General features: G+C 45.0%; 1 protein-coding gene across 1 annotated transcript in view; it reads left to right on the plus strand.

Moving 5' to 3' along the window:
• RGSL1 (regulator of G protein signaling like 1) overlaps positions 1-19,864 on the plus strand; it is a 36,877-nt gene extending 17,013 nt beyond the window's left edge. Inside the window, exons 10-20 of the mRNA XM_066257023.1 lie at positions 2,443-2,551; positions 5,068-5,261; positions 6,622-6,739; positions 7,134-7,248; positions 9,540-9,669; positions 10,692-10,863; positions 13,881-14,019; positions 14,262-14,386; positions 16,720-16,829; positions 18,935-19,040; positions 19,804-19,864. Of these exons, the coding sequence (XP_066113120.1) occupies positions 2,443-2,551; positions 5,068-5,261; positions 6,622-6,739; positions 7,134-7,248; positions 9,540-9,669; positions 10,692-10,863; positions 13,881-14,019; positions 14,262-14,386; positions 16,720-16,829; positions 18,935-19,040; positions 19,804-19,864 (1,379 nt within the window). The remainder of the gene's footprint in view (positions 1-2,442; positions 2,552-5,067; positions 5,262-6,621; positions 6,740-7,133; positions 7,249-9,539; positions 9,670-10,691; positions 10,864-13,880; positions 14,020-14,261; positions 14,387-16,719; positions 16,830-18,934; positions 19,041-19,803) is intronic.
• The last annotated feature ends 2,143 nt before the right edge of the window (positions 19,865-22,007 follow it).

Consider the following 22,007-nt stretch of genomic DNA (forward strand, 5'->3'; position numbering starts at 1 on the left):
CTACACTTATTTTCGACATTTCATCCATATGCCTATGACTCGTATGCTTTATTCTGTATTCTCCATATTTTTTCCCTATATGTTTCAGTCTGGATATTTTCTTTTAAATTTTTTAAAATTTCTTTATTGATTTTAGAGAGAAAGGGGGAGAAAGAGAGAGAGAGAGACATCAATTTGTTTTTCCATTTATTTATACATTCATTGATTGATCCTGTGTGTGTGTGTGTGTGTGTGTGTGTGTGTGTAAGAAACAGAGAGAGAGAGAGAGAGAGAGACAGAGACAGAAAAGGACAGACAGACAGGAAAGAAGAGAGATGAGAAGCATCAATTCTTTGTTGTAGTACCTTAATTGTTCATTGACTGCTTTCTCATATGTGCCTTGACTGAGGAGCTACAGCAGAGTGAGTAACCCCTTGCTCAAGCCAGCTTCCTTGGGCTTTAAGCCAGTGACCTTTGGGCTCAAGCCAGCAACCCTGCGTTCAAGCTGGTGAGCCTGCACTCAAGCTGACAACCTCAGGGTTTCAAACCTGAGTCCCCTGTGTCCCAGTCCATCGCTCTATTCATTGCGCCACTGCCTGGTCAGGCTGTATTAATTTCTTATAAGGTTACATATGTGTTTAAAAGTGTGTTATTTTTTGTTGGGCAGATAAAATGTATTATGCTCACTTTGTTAAAAATAGCGCTGCCCACGTGAGGCCGTCGCCCAGGTGATATTAATGTGTGTTGAGAATCCTTGTAGCCTGGGGCTTGGTTTTGGGATTAAGCCTTTCCCACCCTTTTTGATGTGGGGTGGTACAATCCAATCATGCCTCAGAGAAGTGACTTTGTATTAGAAACTTCCCTACTTTGTATATTGGATTAGAGGTTGTGAAGCTACAGTATAAAGTGGGGGCAAAACGGGAGTTTGGGCTCTTGGTTCTTGAGATTAGCAAGAGAGAGCAGAGGAGAGCAGAGAAAGACCACGTGGAGGAGGCCAGGAGAAGCAGCCAAGATGGTGCAGTGCTGAGTGAGATGCCAGTTTGTGTAGAGTTTGTATCTGGGATAAGGAAGGAGATGGGGAACAGAAGTGAATAAGTCTGGTGAACTAGAAACCTTTGATTCTAGGAAACTTGGATAAATCAGTAGCTTTGTGAGCACTGAATGTGACTGGGTTTTGGAGCCCAGTGTGTATTTTTACTTGCCCGCCGGGTGCAAGCTAGAATTAAAGATGACAGCCCATCAGTTTTTGGCTCCGTTGTTTCTTTACCGACTGTCCAAATCCAGTGGGAACCTGCATGGGCTGGGCTGCTCTGATGGTGGCCCTGGCCTTGGCTTCTGGCTTTACATTTTTAATCCAGCATTTCTAGGGTTCTTTTTATTGGGAGGTTTCATAGGTTTTTTTTCCTTCCTCCCTCCCTCCCTCTTCCCTCCCTCCCTCCCTTCCTTCCTTTTTTCCTTTCTTTTTTTTTGATGTCCGGTGTTCCCTAGTCTGGATTTTCTTTTTCACCTATTCAATTATACATTAGATCCAGTATATATTTCTATTGTTTTCCATCCTTTTGTATGCTGTCTGTCACTGTAAGAATTACCAAATGATACAAAAGTTTCCTGTTGGGATGAGGTACATCCTATTTAATAAGTAGTTTAAAGGATTGAGTATAACCAGGCCATGTTCTAATTTCTGGAGGAGTGAGATGAGTAGTATACCATCCCTGCCCTTGAGAAAGTCTTTGTTTTCTCCTACAATATTAACAACCTCAAAGGTCTCTTCACATACTAAAAGTCTGGGAGTCTATCATTCTTCAGTAGTTATGTTCTAACATATATTTGAAATAGTTTGTAAATAGCAACAGGGAACCAGACACTCACTCTGAATTGTGGATGGTGGGACAGAATACTCCTTGAAGGCGTGCTGCAGAAGCCGCGCCCTCAGGAAAGGGAACGGTGTCTGATAAAGCCCCAAGGGGAGGGAGCTCTTAACAAACAGGTCAAACAAGAATCTGGGAGGGTTTGCCAGTTACAAAGCAGGAGTTCCAGAGGGCAAGTGGAAGAGTTCAGGATGGGATAGCAGAGTTGTCCGGAAAGACTGTCATGGCGACTGTGGTCCAGTAAAAATGGTTGATTGGGGGAAGGAAGCCATTTGGTGTTGATGATAAGGAGAAGTATAATGGACAAGGTCTCAGCAGTCTTCTGAGGAAGGTGGGCTCCAGGCCTAATAGCCAAGAGACTTAAATAACAGTCTGGGCTGATATTAGTGCCAGGGGTTAAAATCATCCCTAAGTTTCTTATGCACTAATGGCCTGTGCATCCCTAGCACTAATGGCCTGAGACGGCAGCAACTGGGGGACTGGTTTTTCCAGGCACAGTCAGTGTCTGGTAAATGTCACTACTGTTTCGTCCCTTCTTCTTCTCTGCAGTATTCTTTATAACATGGTGTTGCCCAACTTTGTGATTTTTAACTAGATTCTCCAGTGGAAATTTTCAGAGAACCAAGGACACGCTCATTCTCCCAAAAGAAATTGTCCTTCTCTAAAAAGATATCTTTTGTCAGGAAGCCTTCGCTAAAACCCAGGTAAGACATAGGTCCTGGGATTCAGCATGGACTTCATCTTCTGTATGTTAGTTTCCAGATCCTTTTCCACACGTCACACCTGCATGCACAGGCATACTTAGCATTGTAAATCATTTTTTTATTTTCAAAACCTGGCACCATGCAAAATACATTATACAATGACTTTTTCAACATAACCTATCATAGACACCCTTTCCTGACAGTATGTCAAGGTCTACCTCCTCCCATAGTATGGCTATAGCATGATTGTATTTAAGCATTTTTCATTAACATTCATACTGTCTTTAATTTTTCATTGCTCTCAGTGGTACCATAAAAAAACTTTGTATATGCATCCTTTCATACTTGTGTTTTCTGGATTGTGTACTACGGTAGTAGTCTCCCAACTGGTTCCTTACTTCCTGTCTCTCCCCCCGTATGATCAATCCTAGAGTCAGCCCCTGTCAAGGTTCCACCCCTAGACAAATACTCAACGGCCTTTTCTTTCAGGAGTGCCCACTCACCTGTTCCACTTTTCTTGGTCCAAATGCTACTACTACCTAAGAAGTTCTCCAAATGCATAACTCCCTTCCTTTCTGAAACACTAAATCCCTAACATACAACCCCAAGCACTTACCACGTATTATTTTATACTGCTTTTTATCTTTTAGATATGTTTTTTACCTTCTTGACTATAATTTTCTTGTAAGCCACGCCACTCATTCATTCATTCATTCATTCATTCACTTATTCATTTTTTTAAATTCAGTAACTCTCTATTAATGACTAGCTATCTAGAAAGTTCTCTTACAGAGGCAAGGGATATATTAACACGTACAAATTTGGTAATCAAAGTCACTGACAGAATATTTACATAGAGAATGTTCCCAGAAGTATGTTTTCTATTACTGTTAACATTCATAGGGAGTGATAAGTCCTCTGTCTCTTTTAACTACTCTAGAGAGATCTTCTTCCCTTTCAAGAAACTGAAATTAATCCCTGAGGTTCATTCAATTTTTTATTTCTTTTGGTATTCCAATTTGTACTATTTACCACTTTTTCGCTATGTCTGTAGAAAGACCTATTTTCCAATTTAGTTAAATATTAATATCACAGAAGTCTTTTCTAAATCATTTATGTACAAGATCATTAAACTTAAAGGGAATTTGCATGGTTATATAGTTCAGTTTTATATGTTCAGTTAAAACCACAGCAGAATGGCCCAGGTATACCACAGTTGCAGCTCTCTTAAACCTTGACCCCAGCCCAAATTCAAAGTAATAAACAGTTACTGAGCACATGCTGTGTCCCAGACACTCTGTAGATGCTCATGGTACCCCCCAAAAGGACATCATCTTTGCCCTTACTCAAATATATAACTAAATAAACTACAACACTGACATTAAAATGTAATGATAAAAGATTGACTAATTACTAAGAGAGTATAATGGAAGGAGGAAATTTTGAGTAGCATTAGGAAAAGTTAGAGTGTCAAAAGAGGCCCTGACCTGCGTATAGGAATTCAATTGCAAAGAAATGGGAGAATTGTGTGGGTAGGCCCAAACCTTCCAAGCTGAAGAAATGACACAAAGAGATACACTCAGAACTATGAAAGTGGTACTTGGAGACTTGGAACTAGTCCAGTGGGGTTCAAGCACAGGATGCATGGGGAGAAGGGACATGAAACCTATAATTAGAAAGTTAGATTGAGACTAAAACAACTGAAAGAAGGTCTTGAGTGACTTATGAAGGAATATATATTGTTCCAATAGCAAGAAGGATTCATGGGGTTGGTTAGAACAGGAGTAGCAAAAATACCTATTATATGGACTTTTAAAATATTGCTCTGAGAGAAATAGCAATGATACACTGCTCACAAAAATTAGGGAATATTTTATTGCTTCATATTCATTTTGAGATATCCCCTAATTATGCTCACAGAAATTAGGGAATACTTTATAGCTTCATTTTTTTTGAAATACCCCCTAAGATTTGTGAGCAGTATAGTATGAGGAGTCAGAGACTCAGACTGAAGGCAGAAATAATAGCTGAAAGGTTGTTGTAATTGTTACTGTAAGTGACATTAAAGGCCTGAGGTTGACAGAGTAGATATATTATATAAGGGAAGATACAGACTTTTTAAAAACACTGATGGTGCGGAATTAAACATCTGGAATGGGAGAGTAAAACCCTCAAAAAGTGTCTCCCTACAAAAACTATAGTAAAAGTGGACAAAACTGTCAAAAGATTTTAGAACTCTATAAATTGTATCATCCAAAATTTCAGTTAAACAAAAATGATGGTAACATAGGCCCCCTCCCCTTCCAGTGGGGTCGTCAAATGACAGGACCAGGCTTAGGATGGATACATAAAAACTTACCTCCAAGAAAACAGAATAACCAATTCATATACCCTGAGCTTCACATGTGGTTAAGGGCCCCGTTGCCTGGGAGAAGCCCTCCCGCATTCCCTAACTGGAGTGGAATCCAGGGTCAGCACCTCAATCTCTCCACCAATGATGCTTTCTTCTTTTCCAGGAACCTGACAGAAATCCTCCTCAATGCACACCACTTGGAGTTCTTCATGGAGTTCCTCAAAGAACAAAAGGCTGAGGGCCCCTTGCAGTTCCTGATAGCCGTACAGAAGGTCAGCGCTGAGATGAATGAAAAGATCCGAAAGTCTCTCATTGAAAATATAGTCAAGACTTTTTTCCATGGAAAAATCTCTCCAGGTATGCAGCCTCTTCTCCTGATACTGTTTGCTTCTCCCTTTAGTATCTTGGAAGAGTCTGGAAAAGAGGCTGTCTTAAATGAGTCCTCTTGAGAGAGCAGAACAGAGTGGCAGCCACATGGGGCAGTATTGAGACAAAAATTAAGAAGGACAGTGCAAGCAGAGACTAATGAATCTATATATAGTATATTACTAGTAAAGGAAGCCAAATGCAAGACACTGCAATTATCTGTGCTATATGGGCTCTCGTTTAATTTTATTCAATCCTGATTTAATCTCTATACAACAGGGATAAATGTCCCTACTTGACTCGTGAGGAAAGGGAAACAGAGGAAATACAGTAACTAACTTATCTAGTTGGTGGGACCTGAATCCCAACTCAAGTTATCTGAGTAGAATGGTGTTATCTACAAAAGCGAGAGTGAGCTATATGCAAAGTTGGAGTGTCCACCACTCATAGGTTATAAAGATGGTTGTGCCAGGAAGCAGCACTATCTCCCTGAAAATCCTCATAAATATTGTCTTGTTTTCTTGCCTATGGCGGGACCCATGTCAATTCATTTAACTAGAAGCAGATGTTGCATTGTATTAACCCATACAAGTGTGTGTTGTATTAACGCATAAGTCTGGAGGCAAACAAAAGGGGATGAGCAAATCTATAGCAAAGTAATAAAGATAAAGCCTCTTATTTTGACACAGATGAACATATGGGTGTGTGTGTGTGTGTGTGTGTGTGTGTTGCTTGTTGTAAACCAAGATGAGGTTATAGATTTTATAAAAATAGAAAGAGAGGTAGAATTGGTAAATCTTTTAAGAAATATTTATTTGTGAAGTCTGGGGATATCAAGTCCTGTACATTGTTGTAAGTGAGCTGGAAGAGAAGGAAGAGTCAGCAGGTCCTGTCCCTGGTGAGTTTTCAAGTTGTTAGTGAACGTCTTTGAACAAAAATTGTATTGCCCTTTCAGTGCTTGTTTGTAATCTTGGATTTCCCATCTGCCCCAACAAATAACTTTAATCCTTTTTCTTCTGCTATCTTCCTAAACCAAAAACTTTAAACTAGCTGCAGAAATGAGTCTTTTTAGCATGGGCTCCCCTTACTCACTAATATGAGATTTGAGTGGAACTAACCTAGGATAAGGCAGTATTTTCTCTACAAACACACTTGCATGTAACATTCCAAAGATGTGTTTGAGAGTTTCAAACAAATTATGGAGAGGTCAGAGTCTAACCAGACTGAGAATAAGGGACTGTAAAACTCTAAGATGAAAAAAATACCAGCTGCCTCAGAAGTGGTAGACATAGAGACGATGGCTCCTCTCACTCTCTCTCCTTCCTTCACCCCTCTTCTCTGTTGTTTTCAGAAGAAATGCTGCAATGTGATGCCCCTATCATCAAAGAGATCTCTCAGATGCACCATGTCAGCATAGCTGCACTGTTAGAGCTCCAGAGCTTTGTCATGAAGTCTCTGGAGAAAAAGTGGTGAGTGTTGCCCAGTGAGCTTTTCCAGAGCGGCTGGTTGGCTCCTAAAGACCATGTGACTCAAGGAGTCTCATAATCCACTCACAGTTCATTGCCAGAACCTCTCTACCAAAGAAAAGCCAGACTTATCTTGAACCCTCTTACCTACTTACCTACCTGCATGCGCGAACACACACACACACACTTCTGCTCATTTGCCTGAACAAGGAACACTGTGGTATTGATGGGGAAGGACAAAGGATTGAAATGGGAAGAAGAGTATTTTTTGAGTATCTCAGCATTCCCAGATTTCTACTTCAACCTCCTCCAAAAGCAGAGATAGCTTTGCGTTGACTGTTACTTTCAAAGTGCCCGGCGTTGGCCTTGTTTGACATCCTTGGCTTCCTCCTGGCAGGTTTGAAGATTACCAAGAGCTGTTCCCAGCTTCCCCTCAGGAAACGCACACCAGAACACAGACAGTGCCCAGGAAGACCTCGAAGGGGACAACCACTCACCTCCACGGCTCCCAGGTCAGTGAGGAAGCCAGTGAAGGCAAGACACTGGGGATACGAAAACAACTGCCCAGACATTGCCAACCATACAAAAGAGTCTCACTGCTAGCTTATTCAGTCACCAAAAACAACTACCCTTTGGGGTAGGTTTTTAAAACCCCATTTACAAAGGAGGAATCTGAGTCTCAGAGAAATTGTTACAGTGGGAATTTGAGGGCAGTCTTTCTCTTTACTGTCTTTGTGACAGGCAGAGAGACTCATGGAGATCAGAATGTCAGGTTGTTTTTTGGGGTTGGTTTTTGTTTTTTGTTTTGACAGAGACAGAGAGAGAGTCAGAGAGAGGGACATATAGGGACAGACAGACAGGAAGGGAGAGAGATGAGAAGCATCAATTTTTCGTTGCAGCTCCTTAGTTGTTCACTGATTGCTTTCTCATATGTGCCTTGACCACGGGGTTACAGCAGAGCAAGTGACCCTTTGCCCAAGCAAGCAACCTTGAGCTCAAGCTAGTGACCTTGAACTTCAAGCCAGCAACTTTTGGGCTCAAGCCAGCAACCATGGGGTCATGTCTATGATTCCACGCTCATGCCAGCAACCCCTCACTCAAGCTGGTGAGCCCGTGCTCAAGCAGATGAGCCCACACTCAAGCCAGCAACCTCAGGGTTTCAAACATGGGTCCTCTGCATCCCAGTCCAATGCTCTATCCACTGCACCACTGCCTGGTCAGGCTTTTTGTTTTGTTTTGTTTTTTAATGGAAAGCTACTTTCAAAGACATGGATTGACCATGAACTCAACGGCGTTTGATAATCTTCTCTCTGCACCCAAGTTAAAGTTGCATGTCCAGTCACTATAGAATAATGGAACAATTTAGGCCTCCACTTACCCTGCTGAGCCCCTTGCTGGGGGAGGAAGGACAAGCTAGAATGCGTGTCCTGCAGACAAGCCCGTCTCAGAGAGAATGCAGGGGGCTGACAGCAGACCATGCCCGCCTCTCCTTCCAAGCTCATCATTCATCCAACTCATTCTTTCTCCCACTGGAGGAGATCAAAAGGGAAGAAAGAGAAGAGAGGTGCATTATTCAGGAAAGTCTTCACATGTTTTGAGAAAAAAAATACAACTAATCTTAAACAATCTCTGAAATAATCATTTCCTCAATGTATTATGGAGTTTTTCATATCAGAAAAAACTTGAGCCCCACTCTGACTCCAAAGATCATGCCCCAATATTTCTGATGATAACGCCCGTGCCCATTGACCCAGTTCTCCAGATGTGAAAATGGGCTTCCTCAGCCTTATCTCTTTTTATTTCTTCCATATATGAACAAACTCTGTGTCAGTGTACCAGGAATGATCGTTTAATTCGGAGAGAAAGGGTTTAATTCAGAGAGAACCAGGGTGCTTTGCTTTTGCTTCAGATCGTCCTGTTGCTGTTAGATAAGAAAAGATTTTTTAAAAAGTGAATATGTGTGTATGCCTACTTTGTGCCAAGCACTGTGTTTTAGGGCTTTCAGATATCATCACACCATGAAGGCTACAGTTTTTATCATACGCATAGAGATATGGACATGCAGGTTAAGTACGTTGACCCAGGCTACACAGTTCGGGTAGAGCAAGGCTCCCGACTCCCAAGTTTTCAATCTGAAATCCAGTGATTTCTGTACTTACACCAGCTCTCTGAAGCCAAGCTGCTGTTGAGGTCCCTGTCTGTTGAGTGAGACAAGTAAACTGGGTCAACAAGATACCTTCTGGCTCTCGGTATAATTTCTCAAGGGGTTAATGAACTGGAGAGTGTTCACTCAGTATCTACAAAGAAACTTTGAACTTGTGTGTGTGCACACGCATGTGGTGTGAGTGTGTGCATTTAATTATTTTTTAATGCTTAGAAATGCTTTAACTTATTTTATTATTTCAACATTTCAAAATCTGCCCAAGCCCTTATTCCCTTCTTGTGAGTCACGCTTATCTCTGTCCTCTGTTTCTTCCTGTTTTTAGCACTCACACCTCTTCCAATCACGGCATCTCAAATCTTCACTGTTGAAAGACGGTATTAGAAAGAGCATTACCAATGGTCCCAGACACGCCTGGTTGAAGCCGGAATCTTCTATCCAGCAGCTGCTTAATCTGGGGAAGGTTATACAATTTCTCTGACCTGAGTTTCCTGTGCTTTGAATTGGAGCTTAAAATTATTCCTTTTAGAGGAGGTGTTGTGAGGATTGCATGTAACGAATGTCGAGTTCCAGCGCGTAGCTGGCTCTCAGCGAACAGCAGCTGTACTAATGACTGTGTCGTACCCCTCTCTCTTTCCCCAGAAGAGAGCCTGGCTGAAAATGGTCAGCTTTATCAGGAGCTTTTGCAAGTACCGCAGATTTATGTCTAATGTCAGTACGCAAAAGGAATTTGAAGATTATCTTCACAAGGAAATACACAATAACAAGGAAAGTAAGTCACATCTCTGTTCACTCCCCTTGGTTGTTGAGACGTCAGCAACAGGGCTAGCCCAGATAAGAAGCTGCAGAGCTATGGCTCTGTGTCGTTCCTACCTGCCTTAGCCCGGGGTCCAGCAAGGAGCCCAGGTCCTGGGAGCAGAGCCAAGCCCAGGCCTGCATGGACAGGATCTGAGCCCAGTAGCTTCTGCTCAGGGAGCCAGAAAGGGTGGAGAATGACCAGTTTAAAGCAGTGTGAGATATCACATTTTACAAAACTATTTCCTTATGTTGTTTGTGTGTTTGCAGTAGAGACTTATTGAATTATTTCATTCATTCATTCATTCATTCATTCATTCAACACGCTCTCTGAGAATGTGGCAGGCACTTTGCAGGGTGCTGGGGGTACAGCAGTGAATGTGCAGCATAAAATCTGCCCCCAGGACACCTCCAGTTTTGAAGGCAAGGCAAAAAAAGAGAGCCATAGATAGATGTGGGAGCCAGATCTTCTGCGTTTGAATCTGGCACTTTATAACTGAAGGACCTTGTGACAGTGACTTTATACCTCAGGCTTCTCATCTGTAGAATGGAAATAATTGTGACTGTCTCATAGAGTTGTTGTGAAGATTAAGTGAGTCGATATACATATATAAAACATCTTAAAACTATTCCTGGTAATAGTAAGTTCTATAACAGGGTGAGCTAGTATTCTTGCTATTATTACATAATTGTGGTGAGTGATCCCAATAATAGTTGCAGAGAGACCCTAATTAGTCAAGGGAGACGGTCAGCAAAGACTTCTCTCAGAAAATGACATGACATTGAATTTTCAGGCATGAGCAAGTTAGGCAGGCAAAATAGGAAGGAATGATTTCTAGGTCTGCACAGAATCCTAAAATCGGGAAGAGGATGGTCCAGTTCAGGAAATTGGGGTTCACTGTTTCCTGTCTTCATTTTAGTTCTGCCCAGATTGAAGGCTTCAGGCTTCAGAGACACTTGCTCAAGCTAGATGGTATTCCCTTCCTCTTTCTCTTTCAGATATCGCTACGCCATCAAACATATCAGGACACCTGTCCCCATATCACACAAATGTCCGGAGTGCGGATGAGAATGGAGATATAATCCTTGCAAAGCGCCGTATATTTGGCCACAAGATGATCACTGTCAACTTTGCCATCAACGATTTACACTTCTTTTCTGAAATGGAGAAGTAAGTTTCCCATCTTGCCTTCCCCTCCAGCTTTCGGTGCTCACTTGGTATCTCCCGGCAAAGACTGAGTGGCCTGTGAGTAACACAGTGATTTCACAGACTCCCACTGACTGCTGTCACTGTATCATTGCCACCATTCTTTCCTTTGAGTCCTAAAGCTCTTCAGTATTTTGGAGTTCCCAATAGTGAAATGCAGTTATATCCAGGACGTGGGGCCCTTTCGTTTTGTTACTTATTAACACGATGGAAAGAAAGCCTCTTATGTAGCACTGTTGGACCAATTCGTTAAAGCAAGGGATTGTATTGAATAGTAAGTAAACTGTGTGTGCGCGCGTGCATGAGATTAAATAGGTATTTTTAAGTTAAAACATATTAATGTACATTTGTTCACCTGTCAAACTTTTGATGTAAAGCCAAAACCATTGCACTAATTGTGTGTGGGGGAGTCTACATATTTTTCTTGTACATGCTATCCCTAGAAAACTATCTAATTCCAATTTTTCTCTCGTTCAAGTAGAGCAAGAACGTAAAGGTTATTACTCAAGGCACCTTCATCCTTCTAGATTTTTATATGTGCTCTTTTTTCATTGTTTGAAAGTGCCTTGCCACACCTGACTAAATAGCAGTTTATTTGTTTTTTAAAAAAAGCAACTTGCCTTTATTATTGGAATCTTCCAAAGCATTTCACCAATTTGTTTTCTCAGAAACAGCCAATATCTTTATTTGCATGTTTACTCTTTTCTTACTTTTCATAAATTATGAATTATAGCAGCGGTTCTCAACCTGTGGGTCGCGACCCCAGCGGGGTTGCCTAAAGCCATCAGAAAATACATAATGCATATCAGGTATTTACATTCCAAATCATAACTGTAGCAAAATTACAGTTATGAAGTAGCCACCAAAATTATTTTTTGGTTTGGGGTCACCACAACATGAGGAACTGTATTGCGGGGTCACAGCATTAGAAAGGTTGAGAACCACTGAATTATAGTCACAAGTACAAAGTTTTTTGGGCAGAAATATTTAGGAAGAAGCACGAAGTACTCTCAGTACTGTCTCAACTGGTTGGAACAGTGTGAGCATGTGCTAAGGGGGCCCCAGCTGTGTACAGTCTGCCTGCCTGCAGGTGGCTTTCTGAAATGCCGGGCACTGGTACCTGGGCACAGCAGTTCAGGGTAGGAGTTTTTCTACTGCACTTCAGTCAGGGACTTAGCTCAGTTCCACAGACGCTGATTGGTTGCTCGATTATTCTTGGCCTTGGATGTTGCATTGAAGATACAAAAAAAATACCAGTAAGACATGCTCTCTATTTCCAAGATCCCACAGAAACGGGGATGGCAGAAAAGACACAGATTAAGGTAGGAAGTGGGATGCTAGGTATTATGGTCAAGTCAGGAAGTGCACGTAGACAACCGAGTCCTCAGGTGTGGGTTCTCGGGAGACAGGGCACCCATGCTGAAGTTTGAAAAATGAGGAGGGGTTAGTGAGCTTTTTGGGGGGGGCTTTTTTAAGTGTGTGCAAAGGGGAGGCAAGTGGGGAATGAAAGGAACACCAGAGTGAACAGCCTTCAGCTGCTGCTGCAATTCCGTCACCGTTGTCTCTGCTTGCTTGCTTGCTCATTACAATCCGTTCTCTGCACAGAGCAGCCCCAGAGCCTTTGAATGGTGTCAACCAAGTTAGAGCCCTCTCCTGCCTAAAATGTCCCAGGGGCTTCCCATTTCCACTGGTATCAAGTCCCAACATCCTCCCACTGCCTAAATGGCTCTATGTGAGCAGGACCTACCTGCATCTCGGGGTACCCACCTGCATCTGGGAGCTCACCTCCGGTTCCTCGCCACTTCCCCAGGCTCAGGCTCTAAGGCTCTGCACACTGCTCCTCCCCGCCCACTGAGCTGGCCTCAAATGAGTCCTTTTCCTTCTCATTGCTCGTGTCTCAGTGCCCATCCCTCCCCCATCAGAGCATGACCTTTTGCTGTCTCCATAGCTCTCCTGGATACTTAATTATCACCTATTTGTTTAGGCATCTTCTTCCCTCACTGACTGTGAGCTCCCCAGAAAGCTAGACTTTGTTGATTGTGATCACTGCTGAAGTCCCTATTCCTGGCACTGTGCCCGGCACAGAGTTAACCCTTCAGAAATGTTTGTTGATTGACTATATGAGTGGATAGGGGGAAAACCTGGTGTTCTACTCTTAGGAGGACTTTCAATTGTTAAGATTTTACATGGCCTGAGAGAAGTCAGCTGTGTACTTAGCCCAGTATAATTGGCAGATATTTGACTAAAAGAATATGTTGCTAGGAGACAGAAAGGAGAATGGGGGCTACCAGAGGTGTGTGTGGAGGGGAATGGGAGTTAGTGTTTAATGGATGTGGAGTTTCTTTTGGGAAGATGAAGAAGGTTCTGGAGATGATGGTGGTGAGGATCACACAGCAATGTGGATGTACTTAATGCTATTGAACTGTACTCTTCAAAAACGGTTAAACTGCTCAATGTTATGTTGTGTATATTTTATGATGGTTAAAACAATTAACAAAAGTGATATGTTGCGAGAAAGCAATCAATGAACAACTAAGGTGCCGCAACGAAGAACTGATGCTTCTCATCTCTCTCCCTTCCTGTCTGTCTGTCTCTTTTTTGCGCTTAAAAAGAAAAGTAATATATGATTACCACCAGAGACTGGTGGTAATTGTGAGGGGGTCAGTACAGAGAAACACCAAGTTAGCCCTTAGCCCCGAAGCCATCAGAGGGCCAGGATGGGTAAGGAAGGGATGATGGGATAAATCAGGGAGTTGGTGATGAAGAAATACATTTGGAGAAGCACTTAGCACATGATCTGACATGTGGCAGGCACTCGATTAGTATTTGCCAATAGATGAATTATGATCAAAGGAATGAAGTCATAGCCTAGTCCAGGACTAAGCCCTGTCTTCCTTAGGCCAGAAATAGGTCTGGGCTGGCTGCCCTAATTAGTCACTGCTTTCCTTTTTGCCGATTTCCTACTTGCTGCCTCTTTGTAGATTTAACAATTTGGTGAGTTCAGCTCGTGTGCTGCAAGTCAACCGGGCCTATAACGAAAATGATGTGATCCTGATGAAGTCCAAGATTGACATCATCCTAAAGCTCTACCTGCAGTCCGATATCCCTCCAAAGCTAAGGGTAAGGGGGCCTGCCACTCTTCCCTGGCTTTGTGCCACGGGGCATTTTCCCCACAAGAACCCTGAGAACTCATTGTCAGGCACCGCCTAGGTCCTGGGTCAGCCAGGTGTCCTTTGTTTAGCAGCCCCGCAAAACGCTTCTGCCTCCTGAGGAGGGGGTGGTCTTCAAGGTTGTGGGGGCCGAGAAAGGTTTTCTACCTGCCTGGAGCCTCTGCCAGTGACGGGCTCCCACTCTGCGGGCAGGTGAACATCTCCGAGTCCCAGAAGGATGCCATCCTTGCTGCCATTTCAGACGGCCACCTGGATCGGGGCATCTTCCACATGGCTATCATGTCTGTCTTCCCCGTCATTATGTACTTCTGGAAAAGGTAACTACCTCCGCTCCCCTCCCGCGGTCAAGAAAACACGTGTGACTTTCTGCAGAGTTTCCTGTCTTCCTGTAGCTCTCTGCAGCAGTTTCCAGATTCATGGGAACCAAGACAGTGTATCCTTCTCCTCCTTACTACGCTGTGTCCCACACACGCCCACCCTGAACACTGATTCAGAGGACGGAAGGGGAAGGCCGTGGGACACTGGGGATCAGGACGCCTGGCTCCGACTCTCCCCATGGTCGTTTGAAACAAGGGCGCTAGGTTGTGTTCGGCGTACGTTCCTCACCTAAGGGTGCCAATGGACCTATGCGACTGGGGAGAAACTCTGTCAAGACCGACACAACTGTGCTCATACTTAAGGAACTTCGTGGGGACAGGGAGCCAGAAAAGTTTTGCTCTGTTATGCCCACATTTCATAACAACCAGTAGGGGCATAGTTGCTAGACATTTCAATTTTCAAGAGGTTGCTAGAAATTCAGGTTCTTGTCTTAATCTCCCAAGGTTAAAGTAGCAAATGTGGCCACCAACTCAAACCTAAACCACACTGAGGCTATTGTGAAGGTCAAAAACAAAACTGAAACAAAGACAGTATCTGCAGGCCAAATGCAACCACTGGGTCCTAACCTGCCCTGTCACAGCTCGGGCTCAGAGCCTCTCCTATGTTCTTCCAGCTGGTTATTCATGCCCGTGGTCCCCTATGGCTCCAGCTCACCCCTTCCACATGGGGAACGGCAGTGCCCTGGGTGGTAGTGACCACAGGACAACTGGCTGAAATGGTTCCAGACTAGGCTAGTTGGGATGTTTGGATTATTATTGTAACTCCAGTTCTTAGGGGTTTCCCTCTCCCACACACACGACACTTACTTGCTTAAAACAGAAGTGTGTTAAGGTTGCTTAGCAATCCACAAACCTTAATTTTTAAATCTCTAAAGATTGAAAGAATTTTTTTTTAAAAAAAATCCAATTTCAAGGTAACCAATGGAGCCTTTTGAACACCAACTATTATCTAGCACAGTGGTTTTCAACCTTTTTACACTTAGGGACAGGTGAAAACAGAATTATTATTTTAGGGACCACTAAGGCAAAGAAATGTCCTGAGTATAAGCAAATGCGACTAAGATCATTGAGTCTATAATCTTTGTACAACATCAGGGTAGTTAACTCTTTCGGGGACCAGCACAAAATTTCTGGTGTCCCCATCCATGGACTGCTGGTTGAAAATCACTGGTCTAGCACTTGATTCTAGACTTGGGTCTACTTCTGCTAACCAGGACTAAATAGAAATTCATCCTGAAATTTTCTGGAAGATCAGAAACCCCTGGGAAATACATGCGGCTCCTGGCTGGTGTCAGTGCTCAGCTGTCCCTCATCCCTGTTCCTCGTGCAACAGGTCCTTTACTTTCCTGAGTACTTAGGAAGAGTTTCATGTTGTGCAAACTGTACTCACTTCTGTTATCTCAACCTCTCAACCACCCTGTGAGGTGGGTAGTGCAAAGTATCATTATCCCTATTTTATAGATGAGGAAACTGAGGTTCAGAGTGGTTAAGGGACTTGCCTGGGGAAGTGGTGCCACTTGGTAGGTGGATTAGAAATCAGGTCTCTTGGTCGCTCAAGCATCATAAAGAACGCATCCTTGGCATGTTGGGAGGTCCATGACGGGAGGGAGACCCAGTTTAGCAAGTGGAATGAGAGAAACTAGCTGTGATTGGGTAGTTTGTCCCTCGGACAGGAGGGCAGCAGTAAAGACCACCAGAGCCAAGGCAGGATAGAAAATAAAGCCAACACAGACCTCCGAGGGTCCGGTCTCAGGGCAGGCTAAGGGATAGCAAGCGGTTCAGGGCCAAGGAGGAAGAGGTGGAGAGCATTGTGAGGGTGTCTATGGAGCAGCAGTTCTCGGGCCGTAGTGAGGATGTGAGTCTGAGTTCACGCGAGCTGCCAGGTTTCACTGCAGGGAGTGAGGTGAGGGGTTCGAGGCCCTCAGTAGGGGACAGGATGGAAACCAGGGGTCGTCAGGACCTGAGGGAGGCCACTCAGATGCTCTGGCTGCAGCAGGTAGGGTGAGGTGGGTCTCAGAGTCGGATGCTCAAGTGAGCACACCGGGGTGGGGACAGCGGATTCCTAGACCCCGCTCACTGTGGTTCCAGGTAACCGCGTACTGCCCGCCGGGCCCTCCTGGAGCCAGGCAGCCCCGGAGGCAGAAGCTCTCCTCTTCTCTGCAGGAGCCCCACTCTCTGAGAGGACCCTTCCTGGCCCCATTCCCCGCGGTCATTGTTGCAGTCTCCTCCACAGGTGGTTTCCTTCTTATGACCAGAAGCCATTCTTGTCACAGGTTCTGTTCCTGGAAGGCGACCCGCTCTTACTTAGAGTTCAGGGGGAAGAAGTTCAGCGATGGAAGAATTCGTCCTAAGTCCATGCACAAGGACTGTCCCCCGAGTGGAGGTAAGGAAGCTCCACTGTGACCCCCAGCCCCATCTTCTAGCAAACAAGACTTGTCAGGGGAAAGCGAAGGCTTGAAGGACCAACTGGGAGGCCTCCCAGAGGGTGTTTGCGGGTGGGGTGGGTATCTCGTTAACTTGGCCCTCAGACAAGCATTAAAGTATATTTTATCTGTGGCTGTCAGTGCTGGGAAAGGTACCCCCTGCCCCATAGGCGGCTCCCCAGCGTAACCTCCCACGATGCCTCTGGGTGTGAGGGTCATAGTCTCAGTGGTGGGGACATGGAGGTGGTAACCTGCTTTTCTGCTGTTCAAGAGGCCCCCATTCCAACTAGCTCCATAAACTATGTGATAGTTATAAGTGAAAAAATTGGATGTAGGGTATGATTTTATCATGGCAAATATATACACATGCATATAGATCTTTATGCATATATTTATATATAACTTTTATGAAAGCATGGGAAAAAACAGACATAGAGTGTTAATAGGATTTTCTCTGTGTGATGTGATTTTGAGAGACTCATATATTATTAGTATATTGTTAATTATACGTTCTTACTACATATTATTCACATTATATATTATTCATATGTTTATAAATACATGTGCTTGAAGATACATAGAGATATGTTTTCTTTGCACAGAGCAGTTAAACCTGGTCCATTTTCCAATACCTGCACTGAGATCAGGATTTTAGCAAAAGGGAACTTTAAAGAGAGGAAAGAAGGTGCCCAGGGCAGTACCCAGCAAGGACAAGGCTAGGTGTCTCTGTGACAGAAAGTTCTGGAAACCAAAGAGAACAGGTCTGGGCACCAGGAAGCAGTCCCAACATCAGAACAAAATGTGGAGGTAGGACAGGAGTTTGTAAAACAGCAGCTGAGCCTGACCAGGCGGTGGCGCAGTGGATAGACCGTTGGACTGGGATGCGGAGGAACCACGCTCAAAATCCCGAGGTCGCCAGCTTGGGTGCAGGCTCATCTGCTTTGAGCACAGCTCACCAGCTTGAGCCCAAGGTCGCTGGCTTGAGCAAGGGGTCACTCGCTCTGCTGTAGCCCCTTGGTCAGTCAAGGCACATATGAGAAAGCAATCAGTGAACAACTAAGGTGCCACAACAAAGAATTGACGCTTCTCATCTCTCTCCCTTCCTGTCTGTCCCTCTCTCTGTCTCTCTCTGTCTCTATCACACACACACACACACACACACACACACACACACACACACACACACACACTAGAAAAACAGCAGCTGACCATCCCAGGATGAGCCTTCTGCTGTGTCAGCCCATACCGGCCAACACTTGATGCTTGTGTCCTTTTTCCCAGGTGCACACGCCGCCCCCACTCCAGCCTCCACAGACAAGTGTGCCACTCCCTTCTTTGGGGCCCTGGAAGTCTCAATCCATCTCTGGGAAGCAACTCTGGCTATAGAGCCTGTCTCCTGCCCCTCTGACCCCCTGAGAGGGAAAACAAATCACTCCCCTCCCTGGCTGCAGCTGCCACTGTGGTCAAGGAACATGGCTTCTTGTCCATGTCTCTGCCTTGTGAAATGTCACACCAGCAGACAGACACTGTAATCTTTTCAGTATGTGGGCCGCAATGCTCCTGCAGGTGCAAGGGCTTATTTAGGATGAGGGTGGGGATAGGGAGATGGGAGGGGAACAGTAAGAGGAAAAAGAGAGGGAGGTGGGCAGGGAGGGTGGGCAGCTGATACCCACTCCAAGGAATGAGAAAATGCCCCCAGTGGTAGCCAAAGAGCCCCCAGTCTTTGGCTCATCTCCTATGCTGAGCTCCAGGGAAGTAAAACCGTGTCTGGTGTCAGAGTTGGAAGAGGTCAGCAGGACACCCTGAGTGGAGGGGTGAGGCTGCTTGGGCTCTAGGCCTGGAGAGTCATCCTGCATGCGCTGAGGTAGTTTGAGAATCTTGCTTCCCTTCTGTGGCCTCAGACCCCTGATCTAAGATACAGACATTTGGATTTAGAAAACATTCTATCATTAACATCCTATAATCCAAGGAGTGTTAAACAGGAGCTTTCTGGCTTACTTAGCAAGATTTCTTTTGTTGGGTGTTGCTATAAAGGTTTTTAATGCTTCCCCTGCTTTCTTCCCAGGAGACCACACCATCTTAAGATTCTCCTTGCTCAAAGGTTTTGAATGGTTGCGACCTCAGCTGCGAGAGGCAGTCATAGCAAGTTCAGTCCAAAATTGTAAGTTGGAGTTGGAATCCCACTGATATCAAAGTCTGCTGCTCAATGACAGGGTGACTCTGTCCTAGCCTCCCGTCCTGGGGCCATGTTGTACCCTTTCTCTTCCTCCTCCGCAGCCGCGAGGAGTCGGTCCCACTCCCAGGCCAGAAAGCTTCCCTGTTTTCCGCGTGGTCTCTCCCAACCCTTGTCTTCTGTCCACTGTCAGCTTCTATTTCCATGTTGAGGATACTGCTTGTCTGAAATGCCAGCTTGCCTGACCTTCCCATTTGCATATGTCCCCTCATTGCTTAATGGGGAGGCGGGTCAACATGGAACACTTGCTCGTGATCTCTAGGGTCCAAACAGCCCCAAAGTCTGATGCTTCTAGTGCTCATCTGGCCTCATCTCTTTATTTTACTTCCCAGGTTCAGTGGGGTTGGCATTGTGACCTGTGCATCCAGATGAAATGTCTTCTAGGACAAAAAAAAAAAAAATATATATATATATATATATATATATATATATATATATATATATATATATATATATATATATATATATATATATATTGCTGCATCCAAGCCAGGTCTCTCTCTCTCTCTTGACAGTCCCTGGACCATTGCGGCTTCCCCCAGCTTGTCCCTGGCAGCTGTCCTGGGACGCCCCCCCACCCCCGGCTGAGGGCCTCTAGGGAAGGTCTGGGCTCTGGGCCCTGTGTTCTGATGCGGTTTTTCTCTGTATTTGTCTTTAGCTTCATCGAGCAACCTGACCCAGTTAAGACAGACCCTCTCCAGCAACCTGACCCAGTCAAGACAGACCCTCTCCTCCATGCTGCTGTATTCTGTCCCAGGGTAGGCATGAGCCGAAGTCCTCTTCCTCCGTGCTGGGCTTCTTGTCCAAGTGCACAATGGGACACGGGGGAGAAACTTCCCATAGACCTTGCTCCACCTCCTGAGACTCCTTAGCATATAGAACCAAGAAGTTGAACTTGCTGCTTCCAGAGAGGCCCGTGGGTGTCCTCACCCACCTCATTAGGACAGAGACTTTAGAAAGTCAAAGCCCCCAAACTACCTTCTGGTAGAACCACAGTTGCTGGAAGAAGAGGCCCCAGGTGGTCTTTTATTGCCAGCTTCCCTAGTATCCCAGCCCTCCGGGGCCGGGAGCACCCACAGGAAAGGAAGGGACGCTGTTCTTTTGCTTGGCAGGACATTGGCGATGAGAACAGAAAGGATGTGAGCCTGCTGAAATCTGATCAGCCTCCCTTCTGTAAAATTATCAGAGTGGGATGGGTGCTAAGTTAGGGCTCTAGGAGAACCCCCAGGGGTTCATAAAACCCAATGCCAAAGAGCTGCTTGAAGGTCAGGGTGACAGACAGCAGGCTCTATGAATGGCGGGCCTTGTTTCCTCGCCAGCCGTCCCACCTTCTCAGACCTGCCGCAAGTCCAGCAGGGGCTCTGAGCTTCCCGGGTATTACTGGCCAGCGCTGGTGCCTGGAAGATAAGCCAGTACTTTGGAGCTCTTTGCTCAGAAAGGCAGTGCATATCTTCAGAGATTATAAACTCTTGGGGATGAAGGTGAGAATGAGGATGGGGAGGGGACCTATCCTGAAGACAAAGGGTTTTGGTTTGGGCCGTTGCCATTCCTAAAAGGAATGACAGCAACAGACTGGCTGAGAGTACAACACCCTATGGCCACCATGATAACCAGCCATTCTTCTCTCTTCCCTAAGACAAAAGTTATCCATCATCAAAAAGGAGAAGAAATAATCTAGTCAGGCCCCTACCAGAGGCACATCATCTCTCAGAAGCCTCCGGACACTGGCAGGACCTTTTCTGGCCAGCAATGAAGTGTCCTGGCATCATCTGCCCTGGAAAAGATCGATGGGGTGACAAGCCCAGACATGACAGGGGACCAGACCACAGTGGGTAAGGCGACCTGCGTTCCAGTCTTGTTCTGCAGCAGGACAGCTTTGAGAATCCCTGGCTCCAGGTTGTCGGAGAGTCCTGAGCCAAATGTATATAGATGGCATTAAATGTCCTAGAAAGCAAGGTGCTGTTGTTATTGGCAGTGACAGATGGGGTCTTGTCATGAGAGGATCTCCCATTTGGACAATGACACCCATCCATTGTCCCCGCATGTCCTCAGAGCCCTGTGAGTATTCATATCAGATTTCATTACTTTTTAAACCACCGGAGAGAAGGTGACACACACAGGAGGTCAATGACTTTCCCAAGGTCACGAAGTAGTAAATGCAGAGACTAGACCAGAATACCCCACTTCTGAGTCTTTGGCTGCTTCTCATTCTGGGGTCACCATCTATACAAGTTTCCATGCACAAAAAGAGTCCTTCCCCAGAGTTCTGTTCATTTGCCAATTAATGGATAAAGAGACTCTCTGGAAAATGTTTGACCTAAAGGCCTAACTTACTATTATAATTTAAGGTGACTAGGCTCTTTTTCTGTAAGCAAATGGGGGGTAACACAATAGTCAGGTTGTTATAAATGGGCTCACCATCTGAGCTAATGAGGAGAGACCAGAGCGTTGACTCCGTGGCTGCAGGACAAGGAGAGACTAGAAAGTTTAATGGGGAGTCCTTCCAAACTTCCCGCCGGTGTGTCCTGCTTTGCTGATGTCCTTGATTTCCTAGACTTTTCTCAAGGGTGAAAAATGTTGCGATGTCCGGACAGGGCTCACAAACAGAGACCATGAGATCATCCTCATGGTGGGGGCTGTGATTATGACAAATTCAGGGAGGCCACCGGCAGATGTGACTAGAGGCCTCGGGATACTTAGTAGGACCACACCAAATAGAAGAAAGCTCTGCTCTTTGAGTCTTGAGGATCGCTTCCGTTGGTCCCTTACACCATCTCACCTCAGCGATCCCAGATCTGGCGTGTTCGAACACCAGATTTAGACTGGTGTCAGAGAACCAGTCACCTATAAAATGCAGACAGGTATTATAAAGGAGAAAAGCAAGCAACTGATGAGTGAGAACGGC

This window comes from Saccopteryx bilineata, chromosome 2 (genome assembly GCF_036850765.1).
Source record: "Saccopteryx bilineata isolate mSacBil1 chromosome 2, mSacBil1_pri_phased_curated, whole genome shotgun sequence".
In the NCBI taxonomy this organism is placed as follows: Eukaryota; Metazoa; Chordata; class Mammalia; order Chiroptera; family Emballonuridae; genus Saccopteryx; species Saccopteryx bilineata.